We start from the raw sequence: 27724 nt of genomic DNA, 5'->3' as shown, positions 1-27724 counted from the left end.
AATGTCCTGGTCCTTGACGGTCCTCTCCTGGGACAGCCGCTCGTAGTCGATCCTCAGGCGCAACAGCTCTTGCTCCTGAACCTTCAGTTTGCTAATTGTCTCTGTGGCACTGCTGTTGGCTTTCTGCAGCTCGTGCTGGGCCCGCTGCAGTTTCGCATTTTCCTCCTCCAGGCACCTGCGCTCCTTTGTTTCTGTCTCTAGCAGCTGCTTTAACCTGTCTATCTCCTTGTTCTTGTCCTGGATCGTCTTGGCAGCATCGTCCAGAGACTGCTTGTACCTCATGCTCTCTTCCGTCCGCATCTGTGTGACCTGCCGCAGCTCGATCTCCAGCTGCTGCTTCCGCTGAGCCATCTCCGAGCCCGTGGCCTTTTGCTGCTGGACGTTCTCCTCGACCCTCCGGAGGCTCTCCGTGGTCTGGGCCAGAGTGCTCTTCAGCCTCTTGACCTCCTCTGAGAGGCTCCGGTTTTCTCTGGTGAGGTTGTCCACCTGGGCACGGTAGCCGCTGGTGTCCTCTTCCTTCTGCAGGGTGAGCTTCTGGATGGTCGTCTTGGTGATGTTGATCTCCGTCTCGAACTGGTTCTTTAAGCTAATGATCTCCTCATCGTAACTGCTCCTTACCTTAGCCAGTTCGTTCTCATACTCCCAGCGGCGCTTGGCCTCCTCCTGAAACTCAGCTTTGAGTCTTTCAATCTCCTTGTTTTTGTCCTGGATGGTCTTGGCAGCCTCCTCCAGGGACTGCTTGTGCCTGGCGTTGTCCTCGGAGCGCTGCTGGATGAGCTGCTTCAGCTCCACCTCCAGCTGCTGCTTCTTCTGCTGCATCTCGGAGCCGCAGGCTTTCTGCTGCAGGGCATCCTCTTCCGCCCGCCTCCGCTGCTCAGTGGTCTGCAGTATGCTGTCATTGAGCCGGACGATCTCCTCCTTCAGGTCGCGATTCTCCCTGGAGAGTCGATCGAGCTGGTTTCGGAGGTTTTTGGAATCATCCTCTTTCTGCGTGGTTATCTCCTTGATGGTGGTCTTCGTGATGTTAATCTCTGTTTCATACTTGTTCCTTAAATTACTCATCTCCTCATTATAGTGGTTTCTTACCTTTGCCAGCTCATTCTCATATTCTCTCTTCCGGGCGCCCTCCTCCTGCAGCAGGACCCTCAACCTCTCTATCTCGTACTCCTTCTCCTTGATGGCTTTCTCAGACTCCAGTTTCTGCCAGCCCAGGCTCTCCTTCTCACTCTGCCTCGCTTTCTGCAGCTGGTCGTAGTCGCTCTTCTGCTGGTCAAACCTGTCTTCCACGGCCTTCCTCCTCCTCTTCTCATCCTCGATCTCGTACGTCAGCCGGGTGATCTTTTCATTGAGCTCTTTGATTTGGCCGTAGCACTTGTCTAGGTTTTGCTTGGCTGACTTTCCATCCAGCTCAGCCTGTCGCTTCAGCTCCTCCAGGCTCACGAGCTTGGCTTTGAACTGGGAACACTCTGCCTGGTACTTCTGCAGGTTCTGATCCAGGAATTTGTTCTTATTGCAGTTTTCAGAGTTGGCGTCTCGGGCCAGCCTTAGCTCCTCTTCCAGAACTTCGATCTTGGTATTTTTCAGCTGTGGAAGTGAAATAGAAAGCATGTTGAATGAGGGGCCTTGAGATGATCATACTCAGCGAAGTTAAGTCAGACGCAAAGACAAATATCATAGGAGATGACCTATATGTGGAATCTAAAAAAATGACACAAATGGACTTATCTACAAGACAGAAACAGACTCACAGACATAGAAAACAAACTTATAGTTACTGAAGGGGAAAGGTGGGGGGAGGGAAAGATTAGGAGTTTGGGATTAACAGATACACATGACTATATATAAAATAGAAAAATAACATGTCCTACTGTAGAGCACAGGGAACTATATTCACTACCTTGTAATAACCTATAATGAAAGAGAATATACAACTGAATCACTATGCTGTATACCAGAAACTAACACAACATTGTAAATCAACGATATTTCAATTTTTTAAATAAGTATGTTGAAAAAAAAAATGCCTCACATCATAAGAAGCAGTACTCTCTCCCCATAAGACCAATGTGCTTTCTCATTTCTTGTTACACACCTGCACACACATGTGCACATACACACCACACACATAAGTACACATATAAAGAGTGATACAAGACAAAGGCTACCAGATAAAAATTCAAGAGATCTCTACTCCAGTCATAATTCTTCCATCAACTGCTTATATCATGTCAGTAAGTGATGTATCACCTCTGAGTTATCAGCTTTCTTAAATGAGGTGATTTCTTCCAAAACCAAACGCTTATGATTTCATAAATTATGTTTCTTTTATTTCAAAGTATTAGTTTCCATATGGACTCAAATCAAGTATTAGAAATGAGGAGTGAATTAAACAATCACTCGACATGCAGAATTCAAATCCCGCTAATACAGGGTGTTCTCCTTGATTTAACACAAAGAAAGAAAGCAAATTCCTTGACCAAACATTAAATGAAATTACTGGGTTTGGGGGGTAAGGTAAAGTACTGTAGTTTTGCAAATGCTACCTAAGCCCATTCAGAGCAGGGTAGCAGAGAAGAGAACTGACCCCTGACTTCTGAACAAACTATATTATACTAACTGTTTGAAGGAAATACAGTTGTACCAGTGGGTATGTCCAAATCCATGTTATAATGAGGCAGTAATAATAAAGTTCTATCCTATTTTCTTTTTGGATCCTCCAAGGAGATAAAGTAAATTACCTTCAGATCTTCCAAACTCTTCAGCATCTCACTTAAGAATCTGTAATAGTCTCCAGACCTTGTGAGAAGTTCTATGTACCGAGCATGCATATCTGCAGCCTTGGAGAAAAGGAGAGAAAGGAAAAATAAAAGCTGTTGCATTTAAAAAAAAGTCCTATTATGAAAATGAATACATGTATGTATATGTATGACTGAAACATTATGCTGTACCCCAGAAATTGATACATTGTAACTGACTATACTTCAATTAAAAAAATTAAATTTTAAAACGTCCTATGCCAGTTGACCAATTTTGTTTTCTAAAACCATCAAATGATGACCTTATAATTTAAGGAGTGAATTCTCTTTCGTTCATGTGGGCTGATTCCCAAACCCAGATGTACCACTAAACAAAGGGCTGAAAACATTGCACTCCATTCTCATCACTCCAGGGTGTTCCCCCTAAACCATCGAACAGATGATGGTCTCTGATACCTTTGAGAAGTTGTCTTCTCGAAATCTACCAGGTATTTTCCACTTTTTAGAAGTCTCCCTCACTAAACCCAGAATTTAAGCCCAGTTTCTGCAAAGTCTCGAACATATAAACAACAGACCCAGACTTCTCAGTGATCATTTCCTAAAATGCATCTTAAACTGATGACTCACACTAGAGAAAGCAGAATGTATTAAACCTTTCTGAGTGGCTACCCTGTAACAAGAGATGAATTCAGAGAGTGTAGGGAGGACATGAAGGGGACGGGCAGAGAGAAGATGTGGAGGGGCAGACTCTAAGAGATATGTCATGAGAGCTGTACCTCTTGCAGAATCACCCCAGAAGGCGACTGAACCATGGTCCTCTTGATAGGTATGTTCAGCAGCGTTTCCAGTCCCGAGGTATATGACGCCAGCTGCAGTTCATAATCCTGCAGAATCACGAAGTTTGAGAAAAACATGCTTAATGGGCTTCCAAGGAATCACTGACAGCTACAAATTCCACAGTTTTAAATCACCAAGTTGCATTTCTAATGACCAACGCCAAAGGCTATCACATGCTCCTAATGTGCAAGCACCTAACATCACATTATTGAACCAGGCAGCACATCTTTATATGCTAAATGGGGATTTTTGGACACACCAGTTTCAAGAATGAAGACCAGCCCATTCCTGGAGATACTGCCTATGCAAAATGAATTCAAGCTGATGGATAACAAGCGTTTACGGTTTGTTCAGGAGAGAATATACAAAAGCCATAATCGCTGTCCCCAAGAAATCTATAACCTTTGAAGTGAATCAGAAAATAATGCAGTTAATCACATTCTTTTTTTAAATATGAAACGCTTCATGAATTTGCATGTCATCCTTGCATAAGGGCCATGCCAACCTTCTCTGCAGCATTCCCGCTTTAGTATACTGTGCTGCCGAAATAAACACAGTGAATAATATTCTCTGTGAAAAACCGACATCCTCTGTGAAACCAACATACCTTAATGGAATTCGCACACAGTTCGGCAATTTTTTGTACTTCCTCTGATTTGTCTCGTTTGCCACTTATTTCATTGTGCAAGTTCTTTACAAAAAAGAAAATATTTACAAATGTTAAAGTGCACACCTATTTTAAAATAAATGTTCTTTTACTCTTTAAACCACTGTTACTTGGTCTTTTCCCTCAGTTTATTACTACATGTTCCGACCCGTATTCTCACAGCGAAACCTTAAAAGATGAGCATGTTTCCTATTCAGATAAGAGAAGGAAGATCTTCAACTTCTTATTATCTAAGAGGTTACTGTCTGGTCAGCACTCTTTTCTGGTCCTATCACTTAATTCACAAAGATACTTTACTACAATGTTACATTATTCTACATTCATAAGCACATTTCTTTGTAAACATCTCCATTGCTTTTCCTCTGGGCACAATTTAAGCATTCACAAAAGGGACTAGTAATTATTAAATATTTATTATTTCAAACCTGGGTACCGCTATGAAAACACAACCAGAGGAAAATACAACTTACGCCCAATGAAATCTAATGCAGTGGTAAATTAGCTCATACCTTCTGCTCATTCAAAAATCGCATGACCGTGTTGGAATCTCCAAATTTCATGGATTCTAAGGAATCCTGGCGGCGTTTGGCATCGTAGAGCCACTTGCAGAAAGCCTGATAGTTATCACGGTAATTCCTCAGTTGCTTGATTTGTTTCTCCAGGTCCCACAATCTGGGGAAAACAGATACAATAAAATCATTAAAGCATGGCTACTGCTCCTCAAAACATTTAACACAGATTTACCCGATGACCCAGCAAGTCCACCCAGGAGAACTGAAAACAGACATCCACACGGAAAGTTCTCCATGAACGTTCGTAGCAGCATTTTTCACGAGAGCCCAAAACAGGGAACAACCCCAATATCCATCAATTGATGAGAGAATAAACAAAATGTGTTACAGCCAGACAACGGAGTATCCCTCAGTCATAAAAAGAAATGAAGTACTGACACTGTGCTACACCCTGGATGAACCTTGAAGCCATTATGTTCAGCAAAAAAAAGCAATCACCAAGGATACATATCAGATGTTTCCGTTTAGATGAAATGTCCGAATAGGCAAATCTACAGAGACAGCAAGCAGAATGGTGGCCGTTTGGGGCTGGAGGGTTGTGAGGGGATGGGGAGTGACCGCCAGTGGGTATGGGGTTTCTTTTTTAGGGTAAGAAAAAATATTCTAAGCTTAAAGATTGTAGTGATGGTTACACATTCTGAATACACGACACAACACTGAACTGTACACCTTCAGTGGGTGTACTGTGCGGCATGTGAATTACGTATCAATGATCTGTAACTCAAGAAGCACTCCTGGTAAAATAAACTACAAGCAGGATTCAAGATATTTGCTTAAACCTCGCTTTGTAGGAAGGCATTTCTTTTGTGTAAGATGTACAAGCATCTACTCCTGAATTTATGGGGCATGAAGGAGCTTGATCAATGGCTTCCACTGTTTCCCTAAGAATCTGGATGGCACTTGGCATCGAGCTTGGCTATTGGGAGGTTCCCTGTCCCATTACCAACAGAGCTGCCTCTGGTACAGCAAGGCCACGAAGAAAGCGCCGAGGCTGCGTAACTTACACACGAAACAAAACCACTGGCTTTACGGTGATCACTTCAAGTGACAGGATGTGGGGAACAACCAAATGGGAAGAAAGTGTGGAAGGAGGTTGGCACACCTGAAGTCTATCTGCTTATCAATTCTTTGCCAGCGATCGGTCAGCTGGGCGACTTTCTCGCTGAACTTGCCCAGGTCCAGGTCGTAGAGCGGGTACTGCTGGGAAGTCTGGGAGTGGATCTGCTGGGCTTTCTGCAGCTCTGTCTTCATGGTGGCCAGCAATGACTTCTTCAAGTTCAAGTCACTTTTAATTTTCTGTCACAAGAGGGGAAAAAAAAAAAAAAAAAGAGTACAAACCAATCTCATCTCCTGCCGGACACTACACTGCAAGGAAAATGTATTTACTGATGTCATTCCCCAATATTTGTGCCAGCAATCTTGCTCCTGGTGCCACCCCATTAAAAAAAGTATGCAAATTGTCAATTAGTTTGGGAAATGCTAAATATGACACCCCATTCCTGAAAAATTATAAAGTGTATTAACCATTCCATTCCTGAAAAATCACAAAATATACTAACACAGTAAAGCTTCTGAAAAGTACAACAGTAACCAGCTTAACTACGTTTAACTGGAATTCCCCAGACTACTCTCCCCACAGATGACTTTCTCACGTGGCTCCTGCCAACACGCCCTGGACAACAGTGCACCAGAGATAATGGCTGATGTCAACCATGTGTGGCCGACAAAATCCAGTCATCCTTGAATCTCATGAAAGCTTAGGGAAGCTTTATAACTGGGGACTGAGTAGTCCTGTATTATTTCCCATAAGCGCGGCCACTGTGCCAGCCCTTCACGTCACCTTCAGGCCACAGCGGTACGCTTCCACTTTATCCAGATCCAGGCAAACAGTTTCCTCTTCGGTGAGTCTGGCTTCGTACACCTTTAACATGTCTTCTGTTTGGAGAATGGCCTGCAGGAGCGCCCGGACTGTGCACAAGCTGTGAGGAGCAAGAGGTGAACAAAACGGACGGGGACATAATCAGACTTTGGACATTTGGCTCTGGCCACTATTAATAAAAGAAAACTGTATTAAAGTGGAGAAATATTTATTTTGCTTATTTTATAAACAGCAGAGCAATTCATTTTTTCCCTCGCTATCATGATTCTGACTACCACGTTGCATTAACATTAAAATTCTGAGCTCTGGCCTTTACAGGATGCTTTAGGTGTAAGGGACATTTGATGTCAGAACAGGGGGATGAGGACACTGGGCGTAAAGACCCTCTTTCAAAAGCACAGAATGTGACTGAGCCTCGAGCGAAAAGAGAAATGGAAAGTAAGCAGCCCCGAAAACAAATCAAAAATGAAGCTGCAGACAAGTCAAACATCTGAGGTGAGTGTCAGCCGCGTTTACCTATTTAAATAGCCGTCTGTCACGCCATTGATGTTTTCCAGTTTCTGAAACAATCCAAATACCTCATTCTGTAAATAGCAGTATTTCTCTGAGCCTCTGAAGTTAGCTAGCATGTCCTTCAGCTGGTTGAGAACTTCAGCAATTGCCTGGGCATCAGCCTGCACACTCTGTGCAAAAAAAGCAGAACACTTTGGATTTAGCTGTGTGCTTCTCACCGTTGTCTGCGTTCTCAAAAAGCCCACAAAATTTTTTTGAGTTTTAAAAATTTATTTATTTTTCTTTTTTGGATTAAAAAAAGCCTACAAAATGTCAAAGATTCAAGCAACAGAGTTGCCCTTCCGTGTGCTTCAGCAGGGAGGCCTTACCAGCACTGGATAAATGTGACCCACTTCCTTAGGACACATGCCTTGGACCGCCCAATGCAGTGCCCAGGCCTGGCTGTGTGGAAAAGAGCTAAACACTGAAATATTGGGCTGCCGTCCCAGCTCTGCACATGGCTTGGAGTTCACACATCCCCCACCCCAGCCTCCCACCCAATCTCTCCAGGTCAGTTTCCTGTCTATAAATAAAGATCATTCTACCTGTCTAGCCCATATCATAGGTTGCTTCAGGCAGAAGCCGAATTAATGTGTGGTTAAAAACTTGACACTGCAGAAAAGGCAGATACTGCAGCCTGAGTCAACAACTCACACACTAACAGCAAAGATGGTTTGATCTCCAGCCCAGGTAACCTTCTATAAATTTGGAAGCAGGGGAAAGAAAAAAGGAAATCATGCCAGAAGACTGTTTCCTTGAAAAATGAAGGTTTTCTTGCCTTTAAGTATTTAATTAGTTCATGGTTAAATGTAAAGATACCTGGAATCAAGCCAAATGTTGAGGGATCCATACCTTCAGCTCGTTTATTTTGACTGTGATGTGATGCGAGGACCCTTGGTCGGCCAGGAGAAGGTTTTTCAGGCTCATCCTGCCCTCACAGTGCTCCATCTGCCTGCGAATCTTCTGCAGCTCAATCAGCATCCACGTCTCTTGCTTGTCACTTTCTCTGTTGGTTTCAATTACTTTATTACGGCTGACATCTTGGCAGGAACCGAGATGAGTGATTTCAGTTGTGGTTACTGTAAAAATACATTAGGAGCACAAGGGTCAGAGGATTCCGGGCCAGAAGGGAATGAGACCTCAAAATACAAAACCATCCACACTGCATGACAGCGTAGCTACTTCCTTTGATATGATTCTGAAAATTTAGTGTATAAATGGCTTTTGAGATATTATCTTTCAAAGAAGCAATTCTGAAACTGGTTTTTGGCAAACTACCGACTTGCTTTTTAAAAAAGTAAGTCGGAGAAAGACAAATACCATATGGTATTACTTCCATGTGGAATCTTAAAAAATGAGACAAATGATCTTATTTACAAACAGAAAGAGACTCACAGATACAGAAGACAAATGTGTGGTTACCAAAGGAGAAAGTGGGGGTGGGGGGAGGGATAAACTAGGAGCTTGAGATTAGCAGATACAAACTACTACATATAAAACAGATATATAAACAAGTTTCTTCTGTATAGGACAGGAAACTATATTTAATATCTTGTATTAACCTATGAATATAAAAAAGAATATGAAAATGAATATATGTATATGTATGACTGAAGCATTATGCTGTACACCAGAAATTGACACATTGTAAACCGACTACACTTCAATAAAAAATAAAACAGATAAACAAGGTCCTACAGTATAGCACAAGGAACTATATTCACTAGCTTATAATCACCTATCATAAAAAAGAATGTATGTATAACTGAATCACTGTGCTGTACACCAGAAATTAACACAACACTGTAAATCAACTATACTTCAATAAAAACAAACAAACCAAACTGTATGTATGGTGGATACAAACAGAGAGCAGCTCCAAACCAACCTGTCTGGTGCTGGGGGTGGCCAGGGAGCTGAATGACCAGGGTCTGGTAGTGCTTCTGCGCATCCGTGAACTGGGTCTGCATCTTCCGCTTGTCATCATCCCCGAACATCTCTGAGCCTTGGCTGTTTCTGATGAACTCTTGGTAGTGCAACTCAAGGTCAGATATTGTCTTCATGTAATCTTCCTGCCGCATGGTTTTCAGCTGAAAGTAAACCAGGCAGGGGTGTTTCTGACGGCCCCAAAGTGTGACCAAGAAGAGTTTGCTTGAAAATGCATTAGGCTCGGTGGGGCCTGGGGCAACACTCCGAGCAGGTGGGTTGTCAATTTTTCTCTTCCTATGGAATTTTATTCTCTAAAGGCAGTAGGACTCAGAAACTCCAAATGTAAAGCAGATCACAGCAAAACTGCTCTGACTTGAAAGAGGAAACGGGTTGGGGGGAGCTCCCAACTCCCTCATTCCATGCCCCTCTCCTCCCTGTTGTCCTGGGCATCCCAAAGGACTCCCTCACCTGGGATCCTCGGACCCCAACATGAAAACCACTGATATAGAGTAACTAATGTTTTGGGTGTTCTTCCAAGAATTCTATCCCACCTTTTACTTCTGTGATATCCAGTCAATAATTACAAACTAATTTTCCATTACATCGAAGGTGGATGGTACCCAGAGCATCACAGGACCCCATGCCTTTTCCACAGGTACTTCTGGCTTGTCAAGTAACTTTAACTAGTACTTCTGTTTGTCAGTAGTGAGCCCCGTGCGAATTCCTCCCATTCTCGGCTGGACAGACTAGAACCTCTAAGGAAGGCTCAGCTGACTCTTGCCGAGACACAAAAGCATCATCTGCACAGCTAGAAGGCTCGCCTGGCGGAAACCTCCAGGTGGCCGGGTGGTCCTGAGGACGTACCTTGGCGATGGTCATGGCCCTGATCTTCTCGATGTCGATCAGGCAGTAGTGCCAGGACACCAGGCTCTTCATGTTGATGTAGAGCTGGTTCCACAGAGCCAGGATGGCTTCGTAGTACTGCTCAATCCTAGGAGGCACCAAGGAAAAAACACGCTAAAGACTTGCTCTCCATCAAACGAGTTCATTGTGCTACTGTCCCCACCCCGAGGGGGTGGAAGCCTTCCACCAGAGACAGTCTGGAAGAATCTGCCATGGACAGTCTGTGAAAGGAACACTCCACCTACTGATGGCCAAATATAGATGCTCAGGGCATTTTTCTATTTGAGGCTACAGGCAAAACTACTGATTGTCTAAAAGGAAGAAGAATTTTGAAACAATGCCTTTCAAGTGCAGGACAAGGACGATTACTCCAGGGGGAAGGGTACAGCTCAGTGGCAGAGTGCGTGCCTAGCATGCACGAGGTCCTGGGTTCAATCCCCCAGTACCTCCTCTAAAAATAAACCTAACTACCTCCCCTCTCAAAAAAAGCAGACATTCCTATTCTGCAGTAATAACTGTAGGACCTTCACATGAAGTAGATGGCACGGGACCCTCACCAGGTTCCCCTCGGTGGGGGGGGGGGTGATCAGTAAGGAACGGTGTGTCTAACTGTCCAATGTGAGCATTGGCCCGACTTCTCCCACCTGTGGTCACGTCACAGCCAGGAGGAGCACCCACCACGTACTTGCCCGAGAGGTCCACGGCCAGAGGGTTGGGCGGGGGGATGATGAGGCCCACGGAGGGCACGAGCATGTCCACGCCGCCCGGGCCGGTCACGTACCACTTGCTGCGCTCGTTGTTGTCCTTCAGGATGCACTCATCCCCTTTGTGGACGATTTTCTGCAAAAGGCAAGCAGCCCCGGGTTTGGGCTTTATTCACGAGTCCACATGTGTATCTTTTATCTCAAAGACAGAAGCAGCAGTGAAGACAGAATGCAAACGGGTTTTTTAGCTTTTATCTGACTAGCGTTTCCTCCACGGAAGCTGGTCCCAACAACACCCAAGACTGATGCTTTACGCAAGACAGGGGAGCCTGCGAGGTGTGTACGAAGTGAATGGGGGGGGGCAACTTTCCAGAGATGGCCTGGGGCATCTACCAGTGAAGTGAGGGATCCTTCAGGAAGGCAAAAAGTCACCCTCTGGCTTTTCTATTTTTGTTGAGTTTGTGTTTTATATAGTAGATTTCAGAGTGCGGGAGTTGTCTGTCCCATTCATTTGCTCTTAAAAATAAAAACAAAGATTCTGCTATCAGGGCCTCAGAAAACTTTCTCAATTAACTCCAGCATCTAAATAGCTTCTTTTCTAAATTAACTCTATCGCTTCTTAAAATGGGTACTTAAAATATGACAACTCTCTTAACTAGTCAAATGAAACAAGCTTGAACATTGAGGTATTACAAGCTCCACTTCACCTTTCTTCTCTCCACACAAGTTCTTGAAACATTTCTGCATGGTAGGATGAACTCCACTGTTTTCTGACATCTGCGTAACCAACTGATCATATTTGATGTTTCTCTTTTTTTTTCATTTTTTTTTTGATATTTCTTAAATCCTCCTTAATTTTTATAAGAAAATAGAGCTGGGAGAATTACATAAATAATTACTAAAAACAAATCATCTTCCTGTGTGAATGTTTGTATGTACCACTGAGCCTAAAGAATTGATCTTTAATTACCGCATAGAATCTGCAATGACATTCAGTTTACATGCAGCCTAATGGTCATGTTTCTCATTTTTCTTTCGTCTCAGAAATTCAGAGATAAGAGTAATCATGGATAAGTAAGTTTTGCATATTAGAAGAACCAAAGGTATTAAGCCTTAAAATTAGCATAGTTTATAAATAACTATTGTTCTAATTACTGACAACTATCAGATGATGCAGAACAAAACCATTGCATTTTTTCGAGAGCTTGTTGTTTTGTGTACAAAAGGAAGATATTTACTAGGGTGCGCACTGAAACTTTAATAAAGTTCTGCTCTCCTAAAGGACAAAAATCTGTACGTAAAGGGAGGAGAAAGTCTGGCAGCATTCCGAGGAACCGAGCACACACCTGGTCCTGCTTGTAGTCACAGAGAGCCCGGAGAATGATGGGCTTATTGCTTCTGTAGTCCGGGTTCCGCGGCTTCAGTTGCACGATCTTCTTGGACTTGTTTACCAAGTTCTGCACCTGACGCTTGTATTCAAGGATTTTCTCTCGTTCTTTCTGTCGTTGCAAATAAAATCATACTTAAACATAGATACTCTGTGAATGTTACGTGAGATCTTCATAGGGCATGACTGCAGCTATCATGACATTACAAATGAGATACCAGCAAAGGTGCATCAGCTGTAAAAAGCCACCGGTTCCTCCAGCTGCAGGGACCGTGGGTGCCTTTCCCACACAGCCCCTGCAGAGGCACCGCAGCCATGAACTAGGTGGGCGGGAAAGACCATCAGGGCGTGAAAGGACCGTGCTGATAAAATGTGAAGTATGCTTTCCCAAGGGAATTGGCATTTAAGTCATCAGCAGTCTCTCCACTTTTGCTTTGAGTGACAGAAACTACTGAAGTGAAAGTAATTTTCATCAGTGGCTGAGTGTGCAAAGAATGCACTTTGAGAAAAGCCACTGAAAATGAAGACTATGCTGGCTTGCACCCTGGGCGCTCGTTCTGCAGAAAAGCTCAAGCCTGAACTGCGTCGGAGGGCACGCCTATTGCCACCCCCAGGGGAGGCCGCTGAGGGCCCAGGCCGGGCGGTACCTCCAGCTCCTTGATCTGCCCCAGCAGGCGCTGCAGGGGCGTGCTCTTGTCACACAGGTACTTCTTCCTGATGGAGTCCTGGAGGTCCTTCAGGTAGGCTTCTGTCGACTGGGCCTCTTCAAAAAACTATGAAGAATGGGGGGGACTTCAAGTCAACAAACAGCAACTCAATAAGCAGTACGGCCTAGTATTTCTACTTCAGGGACTGTCTTCCCTACGGGTCTATCTGACAGGTGGTTCAAGGAAAAGAGCAGACAGAAAGTCTATTAACTTACGTGACACCAAAAGACTACCTGATTGGTGACCAATCTATGTTTTTCTAAACTAAAAACCAATAAATAGTATTTATGCACTACTGTGAAGACTGCTCCCAGTGATTTTTCAAACACCTTCAAAAGATAGGGTATTAACAGTTGAGGGTATAGCTCAGTGGTAGAGTGCGTGCCTAGCATGCATGAGGTCCTGGGTTCAATCCCCAGCACCTCCATGAAAATTAGTAAATAAACCTAATTACCTCCCCCCAAAACTTAAAAAAGAAAAGAAGTGAGATCCTTGAAACCCGTATCAGGTCCTCTGAAGAAAAAAAAAATCTACCCAGGCACATGCAAACGGGGGGTGTGTGTCTATACAGCTGTGTGTGGATACCAACATATGATACAATGTTGTAAGATACAAACAGAAGTTTCCATATTCGTTTTTTTTTAAATGTCCATCAAAAATAGTTCATTCAGCTCCATCAGGTACCACTTCCCATTTAAAAAAATAAACGTAATTAGCTCCCCCCAAAATAAAAGTTAAAAAAATAGACTACAAAGCCAGTTCCAACATAAAAAGAAAAAAAGATAAGGTATTAAGACTTAAGACACAATTCAATGATTACGAAGTATAAACACCTGAAAGTAGGCAGCATTCTCTTTGAGATGAACATCAATGCATTTGGTGATCTGAAGAATCCAGCTCCACTGTGTCTGAAGGGTATCCATGTACGCCTGAAACAAGAAAACCACTGCTGTCCCTCCACAGAGAGGCATCCACTCATCTGGAGGTGGGTGAGCCTGAATGAACGATCTGAAGCCTTTGTCATCTGATTCCAAATCGAGCCAACTTTTTTTTTCTAAAATTTGAAACCAAACTTTCCCAACAGGGAACTCCTCGTATCGTAAAAATCAAATTTAAGTTCTAACAGACGGAGACCATTAGGGGTATTAGTCAAAAGATTGACCCAAATGGGGCACAGCCACTGAGCAACCGGAACCGACACTGGGGAGGGCACTGGGGCGTCAGCCCCAGGTCCTGTACAGCTGCTAGGTCACAGGGAGGCCCAAGGTACCCACACGGAGGGTTGAGGGGCTTAAGGCAATGACTCTTACCAACTGGTATGAAAATATTTTGATTTGTTTAGCAACCAATATGGCCACACCAGTGCTACCAGCTGGTGTCAGCCTTGAGTGCAGCCCACGGATGGCGATCTAGGACACAGGTCAGCACACTACAGTCCAAGGGCCACATCCAGCCCACCACCAGCATTTATCAGTAAAGTTTTATTGGAACACAGCCACAATCGTTTGCTCACAAGTTGCCATGGTTGCTTTCACCATACAATGGCAGAGTTAATTTCAACAGAAATCACATACCCTGCCAGTCTCAAATATTTATTATTTGATCCTTTCCAGAGAAAGCTTGCCAATCCTGGTCTAGGGTGATGATCTCAAAATATAAAATAAACTCGGCATGGCTTTGTGACGGATAAGAATCATTTATCTGTATAGTCTTTCTTTTTGAAAAGGATCCCTTCCTCCCCAGACCCCATGACAAAAATGTGAATCTCATGAGACCGACCTCAATTTTGTCTGAAGCTGGGTGTTGACTGAGGACAAGTTGGTCACTTTCTTGTTTTAGCTTATTGAGTTCTTTCTCTTTAACTTCCAGCTGACTCATGCGAATCTGTGAAGGAAAGAAAAACAAGTCCTCAAGAACAAGTCACTGGCGGCCCTCCGTCCCTCCCACCGGAGTTACAGGAAGTAAAATACAAAACTGCACTTCGGCAATGAATGAGGCCAAACAGTTGTCTTATGCTTTCCTTAAGAATCGTGGCATTTTTAAGACCAGAAAGGATGTCTGAGACCCTTCAGTATGTGGCTGAGGCCAGACTGGTGACACGTCTCATCCGGGTTCACGCAGGTGAAGCCTCCGCACTACACACCCTCAGTGGCACCTGAGGGGACTCATCTTACCCCGTCTACTGTCTTCTGAGATGCCTGAGCCCCACCCTGCCCCTCTTAAGTCACTGAAGAGCTGTCGGGAAGGAATGTTTTTTTTTCCTGACCGTTCAACTGAAGCTGAATTACAAGTGGCCGATTAAATGACTCCAAGCCCATTCCTGGCCACCGCGCAGCCGCTGAGGCAGCACCTCGAGGGAAGGGCCCCCAGCTCCCGCCTCTGGGGGCTTACTGAGAAGGCCTCCTGCTTCTGGGCGATGTTGGTGTTCTTGTCACTCCAGTCGTACAGCAGCTCCTCCTCCTCACAGTCGTTGATCCACATGATCTCGCGGGACGTGGCCTGGATGATGTTCTGCAGCTGCCGCAGGTGGTCCATCCTCTCAAAGGATGCTTTCTGCACAGGAGGGTCAAAGCAGCATTAGAATTACCACATGCAGGTGAATGGTGCTCTCTGTGGATTTCACAGATAAACCCAGGTGGTCCCCTTGACCCACAAAAATCCCAAGAATCAATACAACGTTAACCTCTTGTGTTTAGTGACCACCTGGTATGTGGAAAGGACCCACCCCAACTTGGGGGCAATTTTAGATTCAAGGCAACAGCCTAACCCAGAAGAGTCTTAATCCAGACACTGACGTTTGGGTTCAATAATTAGTTTTAGATTATGAAGGGTAAATGGATTCTTAAAAGGATAAATCAAGCTTTTCCTTCCCTCTCCCACATCCCCAAAATTCAAGGTGCCATGAGTCCCACTTTGGAAAAGAGTTGTGTCACGACTAAGCCCCATTATTTAAAAAGTATTGTGACCAATAAGGAAATATGGAAAAGTGAAGATGGGGTGACCCAAATAGGCAGAAGAAAGGAAACAGTTCTTCTTATGAGTCAAGTAATAATTCAGTTTGTCCTCAAATAAATGGTGGTGACGGTCTGCTAAATCTTTCTCAAAGGAAAACACAGTCTTATTTTTGCTTATATGTCATAAAAGGCTGCAATTCACAAGTGGAAGAGCTTTACGGCTTTAACTGCAAGTACTGAACAAATGCCATTTAGGTGACACTCAAGTGACAAACAGAACAGCACCACGCACAGGACTGATTTCAGAAAAAGTCTTTTAAAAGTCCCTTCTAAAGGGGAGGCAGCAGTAGAAATGAAGTTAGCATCTATAAGCCCCTCGGGACATTTTCCAGGTACTTCCAGGGTCCTTAACACCGAGCAGATGACTTACCTTCATAAACCCCATGTTTATGGACCTGAACTGCCTTGAACACAGACCCTTTAGAAATAAGTGGGCTTACCAGCAGGTTCTCATACTCCTCCTCCAGTTGGTAGATCGCAGATTTCTCACGCTAGAAGGAGACCAACAGCAGGTAATTATTTAATTCGCCCCGAGGGTTTGCACAGCAAGAACAGCCCTTCTAAACCTCCTTCTCATCAGATACGTACTAATTTCAGCTCCCCCAGGAGAAAGGGGGATTTGCCCTATGAAACCGTTCACCCACAGGGATCTTTCCCAGCTGGTCTGAAGGCAGACCCTCACTGGCGTGGGGGTGGCACCTCTCCAAAGCAAAGGGCTCATCACTGTCACTTAAAGACTCACTGTTACACAGTTTTAAAAGTTTGAAAATATCATTTAGGACTCCCTAGGTCTCAGAGAACAGAGGGAAAATTCTGATCAGATACTCAGGTGGACAAAAGTAGGCAAAAAAAAAAGGGAGGGCATAAGATGTGAGATAAAGTACAAAAGTCAGTGATTTAAAAGTGTAGAGACCTGGGGGGGGTGGAAACCAGGCACTTAAGATCAGATCAATATTTTAGGCTATAATTCTGGACCCAGCTTCAAGTCAGTCCTTTCCTCCAGGAAAACATTCAGGATGAGACACAATTTCCTTTATTAGAAATACACATTCAGGGGTAGGATATAACTCAAGCGGTAGAGCGCGTGCTTAGCATGCCTGAGGTCCTGGGTTCAATCCCCAGTACCTCCTCTACGAATAAATAAATAAACCCAGTTACCGCCCCCTCCAACAAATAAAATAAAATAAAACTAAACATCACATTTTAGGATGGGGGCCAGGTATAGCTCAGCGGTAGAGCACGTGCTTAGCATGCATGAGGTCCTGGGTTCAATCCCAAGTACCTCCATTAAAAAAAACAAACAAACAAACAAACCTAATTAGCCCCTCCCCAAAAAATTTAAAAATAAAAAAAGGTCTTTAACACCAAGATCCTACTGTATAGCATAGGGTACTCTATTCAACATCTTGTAATAGACTATAATGAAAAAGAATATGAAAAGGAATATATATATATGTATAACTATGCTGTACACCAGAAACTAACACAACATTGTAAATTAACTACACTTTAATTTAAAAAGAAAAAAGACCCCCCCCAAAATTTTTTTTAAGTAATACATTTTAGGCAGGGAAAGTAATAGCTCAGTGGCAGAGCTCATGCTTAGCATGCATTAGGTCCTGGGTTCAATCCCCAGTACCCCCATTAAAAAAATAAAGAAGAAATACACTTCAATTACCACATAGGAAAGGACTCAAGGATTCACCAAAATAAAACTACACGATTGTCCCATTTTCTCCATTTGAAGATGTGCTCTGCTTTCTGCAGAAACGAATTACTACCCTCCAAATATTCATTTACCAACTGCACTAAATGCGTGTGTGTGCACCCTCAGTCCTGGAAAAGGTTAGCACCATCTGGAGTAGGTCTATCTGTTTCCACATCCCCATTTACAAAATGGGATTTTCTAAAATTCCCAGTCTGTTGGGGAAGAAATCACAGATTCCCGTTTCAGCCACCACTGCTGGGATGGAGTAATTACACAACCCTTCACTGTGCTCTTTGAAGACTCAGAAAGGAAAGATTCCAAAGTACCAGGTCGGCTTTGATTTTGTCCAGCTGCCAGCGGTAGTCCCCGATGGTGTTGTGGATGCTCCTGTGGCTGTGAATGTTCTGTTCCACCGAGGCCAGGTCCACACCCCAGGCCATCAAGTCCATCTCTGCCTGCCGAGAGAGAGAGTGTGTCCTTCATTCCCACCCCTCACCTGCAGCATCAGGGCTCAGGGCACCGCAGGCATACACACTTCCACTCAGATTACACAAAGATGTAAATAGTCAATATTTTTGAAACAAAAAAAAAAAAATTTTGCAAAGGTTTGGGATTTACAGCTAATGGTGGGGGGAGGGTGGGGTTGCCAAATATGACTTCCCTTAACTTACTTGTCCCCAGCTCAAGATGGGCTGAGGAGAGAGGATTCAGAAATGAGGTCCTTAGTTGGGGAGGGTAGAGCACAGTGCCTAACATCCACAAGGTCCTGGGTTCAATCCTTAGTCCCTCCATTAAAATAAATAAATAAATAAATAAACCTAATCACTTCCCACCCCCAAAAAAATTAAAAAAAAAAAAAAAAAAAAAGGAATGAGATCTTTGAAACCTAGATCATATCCTCTGAAGGAAAAAAAAAAATCTACCCGGGCACATGCAAGTGGTATGCACAGCTGTGTGTTTACCCACGTGTGATATAATATTATAAGATATGAACAGAGGTTCCCACATTCAGTTATTTTTAAATGTCCATAAAAAATTGTTCATTCAGCTCCACTAGGTACTACTTCCCAAGCTAAACAGCTGACCTAGAAGTATTTCATTGTTTCTTTCTTTAAATTGTTTTCATCAGTGCAACTGTTGACTCTTTAAATCCAGGATTTAGCATTGCTTTTCTGGACGCAAAAACTCCCCTCAGCCCATTTCAAAGAGAAATTACTATATATACTCAACACCTTCATTTCAATTAATGTTGGCCGTATTAAGATTGTGGATTTACGTTAGCTTTTTAAAAATTAAATCTGTCTAATTGGAGTCTCCACTACTTCAAATTTAAGAATGCCACACAGAAAGAATCAAACATTATTCCACAAGTTTCACACTATGTAGTGAGTCTATTATCTCGTCTTTCGCATGAGCTCATGTAGATTTCCAAATCATCAGTGTCATCTCTCGGACGTGCCAAGGGCAGACATTCCAGTCTGGTGTTGCAGCAAGAACATAACACACATTGTTTTAAGCCACATCCACGTTCTCATGTCCTTGGCAAGCTTTCAGAACAGACAGCCATCAGACGACTGTTAAGTTACCCAGGACTCTGACTTTTGTCCCCAGAAGCGCATTTCAGCTTTAAAACAGAAACACTGGGAAGTTAATGAGATGACCGAGCTCCCGCTCCCGCCTCTCATTACCAGCCAGGTGTATAGTATCTGACCCGTACATCAGCAGAAACACAAATCAGGGAAACAAAAACCTGGCCCGGGAGATGTGTGACTGCGTCCTGACTGTGCTTCTGGGGACACCACTCCCTTATCAGCTGGGCCTGCAGCTCAGTCCTCTGGGAGGGAGAGGAAGAATGCAGGCTCTGCTGGGGGAAGACGGGATAAGAGGGAAGGGTCCGAGAACCCCAGAGCAAACCAGCAGTAAGTGATAAAACTGCTTTTAGTCCCTTTGAAACCACAAGGACCGCGTGATCTGAAAATCGCCACTCATCAACCGTTTCTATTAGGAAATGCTCCTCCACCACGATGGAAAACTGAGTCCGTGTGATAATCCCATTTGCCCAAAATTTTAAATGTTCAGCCTCTGCAACAAAGGATCTGCACAGAGCTACACCCAACATGAATACAGAAAATGATAAGTCATGAGCTGTCATTTTATAGAACAGTCATCGTGACTAAAAATGAGAGGATGTGCCATTTCAGGAGTAATTTGGTTCAAAGGTTGTTTCACCCACACCACTGATCCTCCTGGGATAGTTGGAGCCCTAGGAACTCTGCCCCCTCCCCTCGCTGGCTCCTTTCCAAGGGGCTGGTGTGCCACCCAGCCCCAGCTCCTCTCTGAGCAGAGTTCCATCACAGCTGAAACCCCACAATCAACCCCATGCTGCTCTGCATGAAAATCTGGCATTTGAGTGTATGTGTCTCATTTTCTTCAATAATACTCATTTTTAGAGCTATGGGACATAATCTTGGCGCCCTCATTTCCTGGCATGGTGCCAATACCTATTAAATGCTCCAGAAATTTGTGGTCAAAGATTAGAAGGGGATTGGGAAACATGTAAAATAGGTTCGCCATTTAGGTTTCCAGGACTCAGACTGACTTTTCTCCTCTATAAGCCCTACCTTCTATGAGGGTGTTATAAAGTCTTTATAATAAGTGGGAGAAAAGGTTAACTGAATGAATGAATGAATGAATGAATCCTTAGTCCCAGAAGCCCTCACACTTAGGAAAGAACACACACAAAAATCTTTAAGGGGCTGAGAAACTTCAGACCCACAGCTAAACTGGTCCAACAACGAGGAAAAAAACCCGTTTCCGACAACAACAGTTCTGCACAACTGATGCGTCTAACATCTCCACCTTCTCCACAGAAGGACGGTTCGTCAGTACCGGGTTTTCATTATAAAATTCCCATCGACATGATGATGACCTATTTCTCCTGCCACCTGTTCATTACAGCACATAATGACTGCATAAGACAACAAAACAATAATTAGCATTGAAAAATCCTTTGTAGAAACTCCAGCTCTAGGGAAAGGCTGGGCACATCTGGTGCCATTATTTGACTTCACTCCCACACCAGTGACGTAATGATTGCACAAGAACACAACTGACACTTAGAACTGTAAGGTGAACAAACCCAAACTAGCAGATCCAGTTTTACTACGTGTCCAGCTCCTCCAATTTGTGAACATTTTAAATGAACCTCCACAATGTTGTTTTTTAATCTTAAGTACCTATCAGCAACACCAGATGAGCTCAGTGACCACTCAAGTTGGAACGATGAAGGTTTTTCAGCAGCGTTAACTCCCACAACTGATTTTCCAATTGGGGTGGGTACAGCTCAGTGCTAGAGCGCATGCTTAGCGTGCACGAGGTAGTGGGTTCAATCCCCAGTCCCTCCATCAAAAAAAAAACTATGCCACAACTTGATTTGCACATTCTACCAATTTAAAGGATACTTACTAAACATTACCTGTGTGATAAGTACAACCATAAAGCAATGAGACTGGTTCCCTAGGCCACATGGAGGAAAAAAAAAAACCCGAAGATTTCACTTATTTCAAAATAAAAACCTTCATTTCTAAATTGGGTATGAAGAAAATTTGAAAACAGCAAGTTACTCTCTGAGGCCGGACCCCCGGGGCCGCGTCTACACACCTGGCCCAGGCAGGCTGGGAGCTCTGAGAACCAACCTGTTCAGTCCAGAAGCTGCTGACTTACCCTCTGCTGCCTCATCCAGCCCAGACACTCGCTGGTGAGGCGCTTGGTGAACTCATCCCACCCGGAGCCGCTCTGGCAGGTGTACCCGCCGCCTCCCTTGGAGCTGGCCCTTCGGACTCGCGGGACACTGATGGCTTTGTACAGGGCCCGCATCTGCTCCTGCAGCTGCAGCAGTCTGGAAGGAAAGGGAGACAATCACACGGCTGCCGGAAAACACGTCCCAGGGCCGGTGTTCCCCTTTCCGCGTCTCCTCTGGGTCAGTACAGAGAACACAGATGTTTTACTGGAAGACTTCTCCTCTTGATCACATTCAAAACCTTAAGATATTCTGATGCTCCGAGCCTGAAGCATCAGAGAGCATGTAACTGTCTCTGCCCAACCCAGCAGCATTTTGTACTTTCTCACGGGATCCACTCTGGGAACTTCCTAGGACCCTGCGCCCTGGGCGCCATGATCGCAAAATCAGACCACACACCTCTGCCTTCAACGGCATTTTCAACAATACAAGTCTCATTTCTATGTTCATTAAACTGAGCTGGACTTAATATTAGACTCTGAAAAGTCAACTACTGGGCCAAGCTGCTTCTGCAGCCCCTTAAGCAGAAGCCCAGTGAACATCTCACAGCAAACCCGACTCTTCAGAATAAGCACACCCCCTTGAGCAGGCCTGTTGAATTCTTTCTCCCGGCAGCTTTGCGATTCCACAAAAGATGAAGGTAGTGGGATAAGTCAATCTGTGCTAGAGACACATAGAGCTGCAAAACACCAAGCAAGTGGGCCTTTCCGCGGGGAGTATCTGTGCTTGCTGCGAGGGAGGACCTGGGACACGGGATGGAGTGTAACTCCCGCCTGCACCTCGCTCTGCGGACGGTACCTTTTCTGATAAGCATCGCAGGGCTGGCCCATCTGCCGCATCTCCCTGATCAAGCTGTCGGTAATCTCCATCTGCTCGTTGGCCTGGGCGAAACACTCATCCAGTTCTCTGCTCTGAGCCAGCTGTATCCCATCCCCATATTTCAGTTCCTAAGAGAAAGAGTTCACATGAAGGAAACACACAATACCGGGAAGAAAAGCTTCATGTGAGTTAATGGAAGCAAAAGCTTCTGCGATCAACTTACATATTGTAAGTCCCCCACCTCTCCGCTTCCATGTGACTGCAAACAGATCCCTCCAACTGAAATGAAGATTCTCCTCTTAATTTGAAATAGGGAGGTCAATTTAGGGAGAATCAGGAACCAACATGTGCAGATGGTCCTTCCAATTTGCAGAGGCTTTTAAAAGCATATTCACCGAATGCTGATCTGTCCCTTGCTTCTCTGTTGCATGCCTGTCTTTCTTATTCACACAGGACACCCATCTAACTGGAATTTCACTGTGATAAGGACACTGTACTGTTATACCAGGTAAGGTCTTCTACCCATCAACTGAGCTTTTCCTGCCTCTTGTGGGAAATAAAGCTTCAGTCCTTTAAAAGAAAGCTGTCTAGTTCATTGTACTGGGCCAATCAAGTTCCTGGTTTTGAGGAGGGGTGACACTTAGTGAATTGTCACCGTTGGGGGAAGCGGGGGGAGGGGTACACAGAAAACATCATGGATCTCGTGACCCCTAAGCCTGTTTCAGTGAGATGCAGAGCTGTCTCAGTGATGTCAAGAAACATCACGAGGCCTTCATGAATGTTATCATTTTCCCTCAATTTTCCATTGATCCTTTTTTCCAGGTTTTTTTTTATGTTTCTCCAGTAGAATTGCTCTCACCAGATGCTAATTTTTTTTCCTGAAAAGAGACATTAAATTGGTGGTGCGCATCACAGTCCATGACAATCCAGTGACATACACACGTTGGGCTGCACTTCTAGGAAGAGAAAGCCATGTAACAGTAACAGGCTGGATGTGAAAACCGGTTCCCACTGTGAAGTCAACAGAGGTGAGGAAGACAGACTTCCCTGTCTAGTCTGTTTTGCAAAAGATCATCTCTGAACACTAAGGATGCAAAGGAGGGCAGGGAAGGCGAATGCAGGGCAGGGCTGTGAGGCTAAGCTAACTAGGAACCAAACCCGGTACAAAACCAGGAACAAAACTGGGTGGGGACGACATTTAGGAGAAAAGGGAAACTCACAGGCTGCACGATCAGCTCTGCCCGCATCAAACAGTCCGAGCAGTTCTGCAGGAGCTCCTGGATGGTGTTCTGGTTCTGGTGCCTGGACATGGTCCCAGTTTGACTGATGAGACAAACGCAAAGAAAGCAGACATGACATTTGTTTTTTCAATTTGGAAATGATTCTAAACTTTCAGGAAAGTTGCAAAAACGAGACAAAACTCCTCCTGCAGGCCCTTCGCCCAGACTGCCCAGGTGTTCACACCTCCCGTGTCTCGTGTCTCCTGTCCCCCCTCCCCTCTCTGTACATGGGGGTATTTCTGTCTGTACATACACGCTTTTCTGAGCCATTTCAGAACAATTGTGTTCCTTTACCCCAAAATATTTCAGCACAGTTACTCCCTAAGAAGAAAGACATTCAAAGATATAAACGCAGGACAACTGTCAAAATCAGGACACTTCAAAGTGACGAAATACTATTTTCTAATCTACGGAACTTTTTCCCAATTGTACGAATTAGCCCAATGATGATCTTCACATCAACTTTTTCTTTCCAGGTCCAAGATCTGCTCCAGAAACATCCCTTTGAGTTGTGAAAACACATTTCTCGCCGCTTATCTGTCACGCCTCCCACCTCAACCCACCGCGGTCCCTAACGCCATCACCAGTGCCTCTGGGGCAGGTGACGTCAGACCCACAGCTTGACAGTTCCACTGGCCAGCCTGGCTGAGGACAATTGTAGGAGACAAAAGAAAAGCTTATTCTATAAAAATGTTTTCTGTGATCATCGTTAACAGGCGATAATGGTAAAGAAATGATGGTGCGAAGGGAGTGATGGGAAATTTAAATATCTTTAATGCAAAAACAAGCCACTTTTCCTTTCCAAAGGGCCCGAGAACATTCTCCTGCACCATGATGCTTATTCAGACGCACCTTTCAAATGCAGCACTTTCCTGGAAGACGTGGCAGAAACCTTAAGACAACAGTGGTGTTTAAACACGTTTTGCCACATTTTAAAGAGCGAGCTTATAGGAATTTAATGTGCTCCAAATGTAAGTAAGAATAAACTGTAATAAATCAAAGTCTTACTTTTTAATTTGCCAAGATACATTCTGCCACAGCCCAGCCCACTGGAGCTCGATTTAAGAGAGATTTAAAGCATATTAAACTATTGTTTCATGTTTAAGAAAAGGTCTCATGAACGTGCCCGAGTTCCTCCCGGACTGCAGAGCCATCCAGGCCTCCAGCCAGACCGGCCTGCGCTTGCAGATAAAACCGTCTGACGCCTGTTTGATGTACTGGACTCTCTTTTATGTGTGTGTCTGTGTCGGGACGGGTGTCTGTGTGTGTCTTAAAGAAAGAATTTCCCTGTTTAAATTAAAAAAAAAAAAAAAAAAAAAAACAGTGTGAAAAGCCCAGGCTGGACTACGCACAGCTCGGGTAAAATCACAAGAATATGGGAAACTTCTCCCACTGCGCCGGATTCTGCATCACTTCTCACTGGAGAGGCACTGACTTTCTCTCCACCGCCCATTTGCAGTCCGTCCCTGCCAGCCTGGCTCCCCTGCAGGCCAGCACTGGCTGAGTGTATGAAGGTGCGTGGGTGAGGACCCAGCTCTCCTGGGAGCCACTCCCAGGTGAGGCCGCGGCTCCTCCAGGCAGGTCCCGGCAAAGTGCCGCCCACCTAGCAAAACCAGGACGCCCCACCCTCACCTTCACCCCGCATGAATGCAGCCCTTCTCTGCCTCCTACTCAGGATCGGCCAGGAAATCTGGCACACTTCTCGTCTTACTGAGATATAAACAGGACTCCAGCCGTTGTCAAAACTTGTGCAAAATTCCAATGGACAGAATCAGAACACGTTCCCAAACGCACCAATTGTAACCGGACAGGAAAGCAATTCAAAAGACAAAGGGAGAAATTAGGAACTACAGAAGAGTCACTCAGAACTCTAGGATAGGTAATTAAGGAAGGCCCTGTGTAATCATCTATGTTTTCCTGATTGAAGCAGGTCGAGAGTACCTTTCCTCTGAAGCATCTACTAATCCTGTTCAGTAATCTGGTTCCCAGGGCAACTTCCACAAAGAATGCCAGTCTCTAGCATACGAAGAAAATGGCTCTCAGCGCAGTCGAAAGCCAGTTTCTTAGGTGATTTAATAATGTGTGCTTCTGTAAAATCTAACAAACACAGTGAGCTCTGAGACAGAGGCAGATGGGGAAACGGGGCAAGGGTATACAAGAACTCTCCTGGGTCTCTGCAACTTTTCTACAAACCTAAAATTATTTCAGAATTAAAATGTATTAAAAAAAAAAAAAAAGACAGAAGCAGGGAGGCAAAACTCACTTGTGAATGAATGTTCCAAAGTGTACGCACAAGTCCTTTTAAAGTGAGTTTATGACACTCAGTTCATTTGACAACAAAATACTGAAACTCATTGGGTTTTTTTCCAACTACTAGAGTAGTTAATTACATGACACCTAGAAACGACCTGTGTAGTGGTGGCGGGGAGGGTGCAGCTCAGTCGTACAGCATGTGCTTAGCGTGCACAAGGTCCTGGGTTCAATCCCCAGTACCTTCATTTAAAAATAAATTAATTAATTAACCTACCTACCTCCCCTCTCCAAAAAGCTTAAATAAATTTTTAAGTGAATTGAAGCTAAAAAATCATACAGTGAAAGTTGAAAGAACACACCAAAAAAAAAAAAAAAAAAAAAAGAACTAAATCCAGGAAAAAGAGGTGAGGCAATTAAATGTTGGCTTAAAAAAAAATGTTGTCTTAAAATATTGGTGGACTTGCACTTTTAAAAAAAGGTAACCTGTATATGTTGTTAATAATACTAAAAAAAATTCTTCAGGCTTTACTAAAAGACTTGCCTATATTCACCATAACGTTCCCTTGACAGACGCTAAAACCCTATGTGTTTTGCTTGGCATTTCAGGAAACAGATGAATAACTGTAATGCACAAAAATCTAATCTCTTTAAGAGGCAAAAAAAAAAAAAAAAACAGGAAAAGCTGAAGTGTTAGAACAGTGTCATGAAGAATCTTTGGTACTATGATTTTTCTATGGGGAAGTATGACCTGATTAACCAAATTTCATCTCAGACATAACTTTTCAAGACTGCATCTGGTCTTTTAAAGCAAGATCTTCAGATCCTGTCTCTCATCTGTAAGAATCTCCCTTCGGTTGGAACGTCCTTCGGAAACAGACCAAGGTGAGAAATGGAACCAGGTGGACACCTTTGGAACAGCTCAGTCCATCAAAACGAGATGAAGGAAGGGAGAGAGAGGCCCCCTGAGGTTTACTGATGAGAAGGGAGAATCCACCTTCAAGTTTCAGCTTGCTTGTCTCCGCCCAGGGAAGGATGCACCCAGAACGGGCTGTACTTAAACCAAGGAGGCACCGTCAACAGAGAGAGGGTTCTGACCCACCAGCCACTCTGACGCTGTGCAGAGCTGGATTCTTCAGCTCGAAAGCCAGAACTTGCTTCAGGGAACACGGGTGTTTTTTCAAAGTTTGTGTGTCAGTCAAAACATTTTAAGTCAAAAAACATATTCTTGCACCTAGTTTGGGATTTTTTTAAAAAATCTCAGAGATTTTCTGGATCTGTTTTCTCATCTGTTGGGCTAGATTATATCTAAGACTTCTTGAGCTCATTTGCTCTCTAACTTTATTTTATGAAACCACCAAACTCACTCCTCCTATTGAAAATAATCCAAGTCTACATTTTGTCTGAAGGTAATGAAGTTTCCTCTTTAATTCGTACAGTACACGCTGGAAAAATGCAAAATTCTATCATATAGGAAGAAATCATTTTTAAATAAATACTTATTTAACAAGCATAAAAGGAATTTAAAAATCTCTAGCTTCAAAGAAATCTTCCATACCATCTTGATGTTAGAGGTGTAGAGATTCCAAACCATGTTAGGAATTGAACTAATAAGCTCCAAGTTCAATTTTTTTTCCTATTTTTTTAATTTTAATTTTTTGGGGGGTGCAATTAGGTTTGTTTAACTTTGGGGGAGGTACTGGGGATTGAACCCAGGACCTCATGCATGCTAAGGAAGCACCCCACCACTTGAGCTATACCCTCCGCCTCCACCAAGTTCGTTTAAATCCCACTTCAGTGACATGGAAGTTGGAAGATGTCATGCAAAAAAATAATAATAAATAAGAAAACAAAACTAGTTAGGGTCAAATCGATCAAAAAATATTGACTTCTAAACTAAAATTAATAGCTGACCTTGAAAAAATAAAACTTGTCTTTAAAAGTTAATTTTCCCGAAATTG

At 43.9% G+C, this 27724-nt stretch overlaps 1 protein-coding gene and 1 non-coding gene across 2 annotated transcripts in view; both read right to left on the bottom strand.

Moving 5' to 3' along the window:
- Positions 1–27724, bottom strand: part of DSP (desmoplakin) — a 41150-nt gene that overhangs the window by 5638 nt on the left and 7788 nt on the right. Inside the window, 22 exon segments of the mRNA XM_032462465.1 lie at positions 1–1584; positions 2739–2837; positions 3533–3640; positions 4201–4284; positions 4770–4932; positions 5935–6128; positions 6673–6811; positions 7228–7394; positions 8116–8342; positions 9152–9353; positions 10057–10183; positions 10781–10935; positions 12146–12298; positions 12834–12959; positions 13727–13822; positions 14673–14777; positions 15285–15446; positions 16348–16398; positions 17942–18070; positions 21339–21513; positions 22213–22361; positions 23454–23556. Of these exon segments, the coding sequence (XP_032318356.1) occupies positions 1–1584; positions 2739–2837; positions 3533–3640; positions 4201–4284; positions 4770–4932; positions 5935–6128; positions 6673–6811; positions 7228–7394; positions 8116–8342; positions 9152–9353; positions 10057–10183; positions 10781–10935; positions 12146–12298; positions 12834–12959; positions 13727–13822; positions 14673–14777; positions 15285–15446; positions 16348–16398; positions 17942–18070; positions 21339–21513; positions 22213–22361; positions 23454–23556 (4498 nt within the window).
- Positions 4041–4149, bottom strand: LOC116658411. The gene has a single exon (XR_004313790.1). It is a non-coding gene; the product is annotated as a U6 spliceosomal RNA (small nuclear RNA).

The sequence above is a fragment of the Camelus ferus genome, chromosome 20 (assembly GCF_009834535.1).
Source record: "Camelus ferus isolate YT-003-E chromosome 20, BCGSAC_Cfer_1.0, whole genome shotgun sequence".
NCBI classification, from domain to species: Eukaryota; Metazoa; Chordata; class Mammalia; order Artiodactyla; family Camelidae; genus Camelus; species Camelus ferus.
This window is presented reverse-complemented; position numbering and strand designations above follow the sequence as displayed.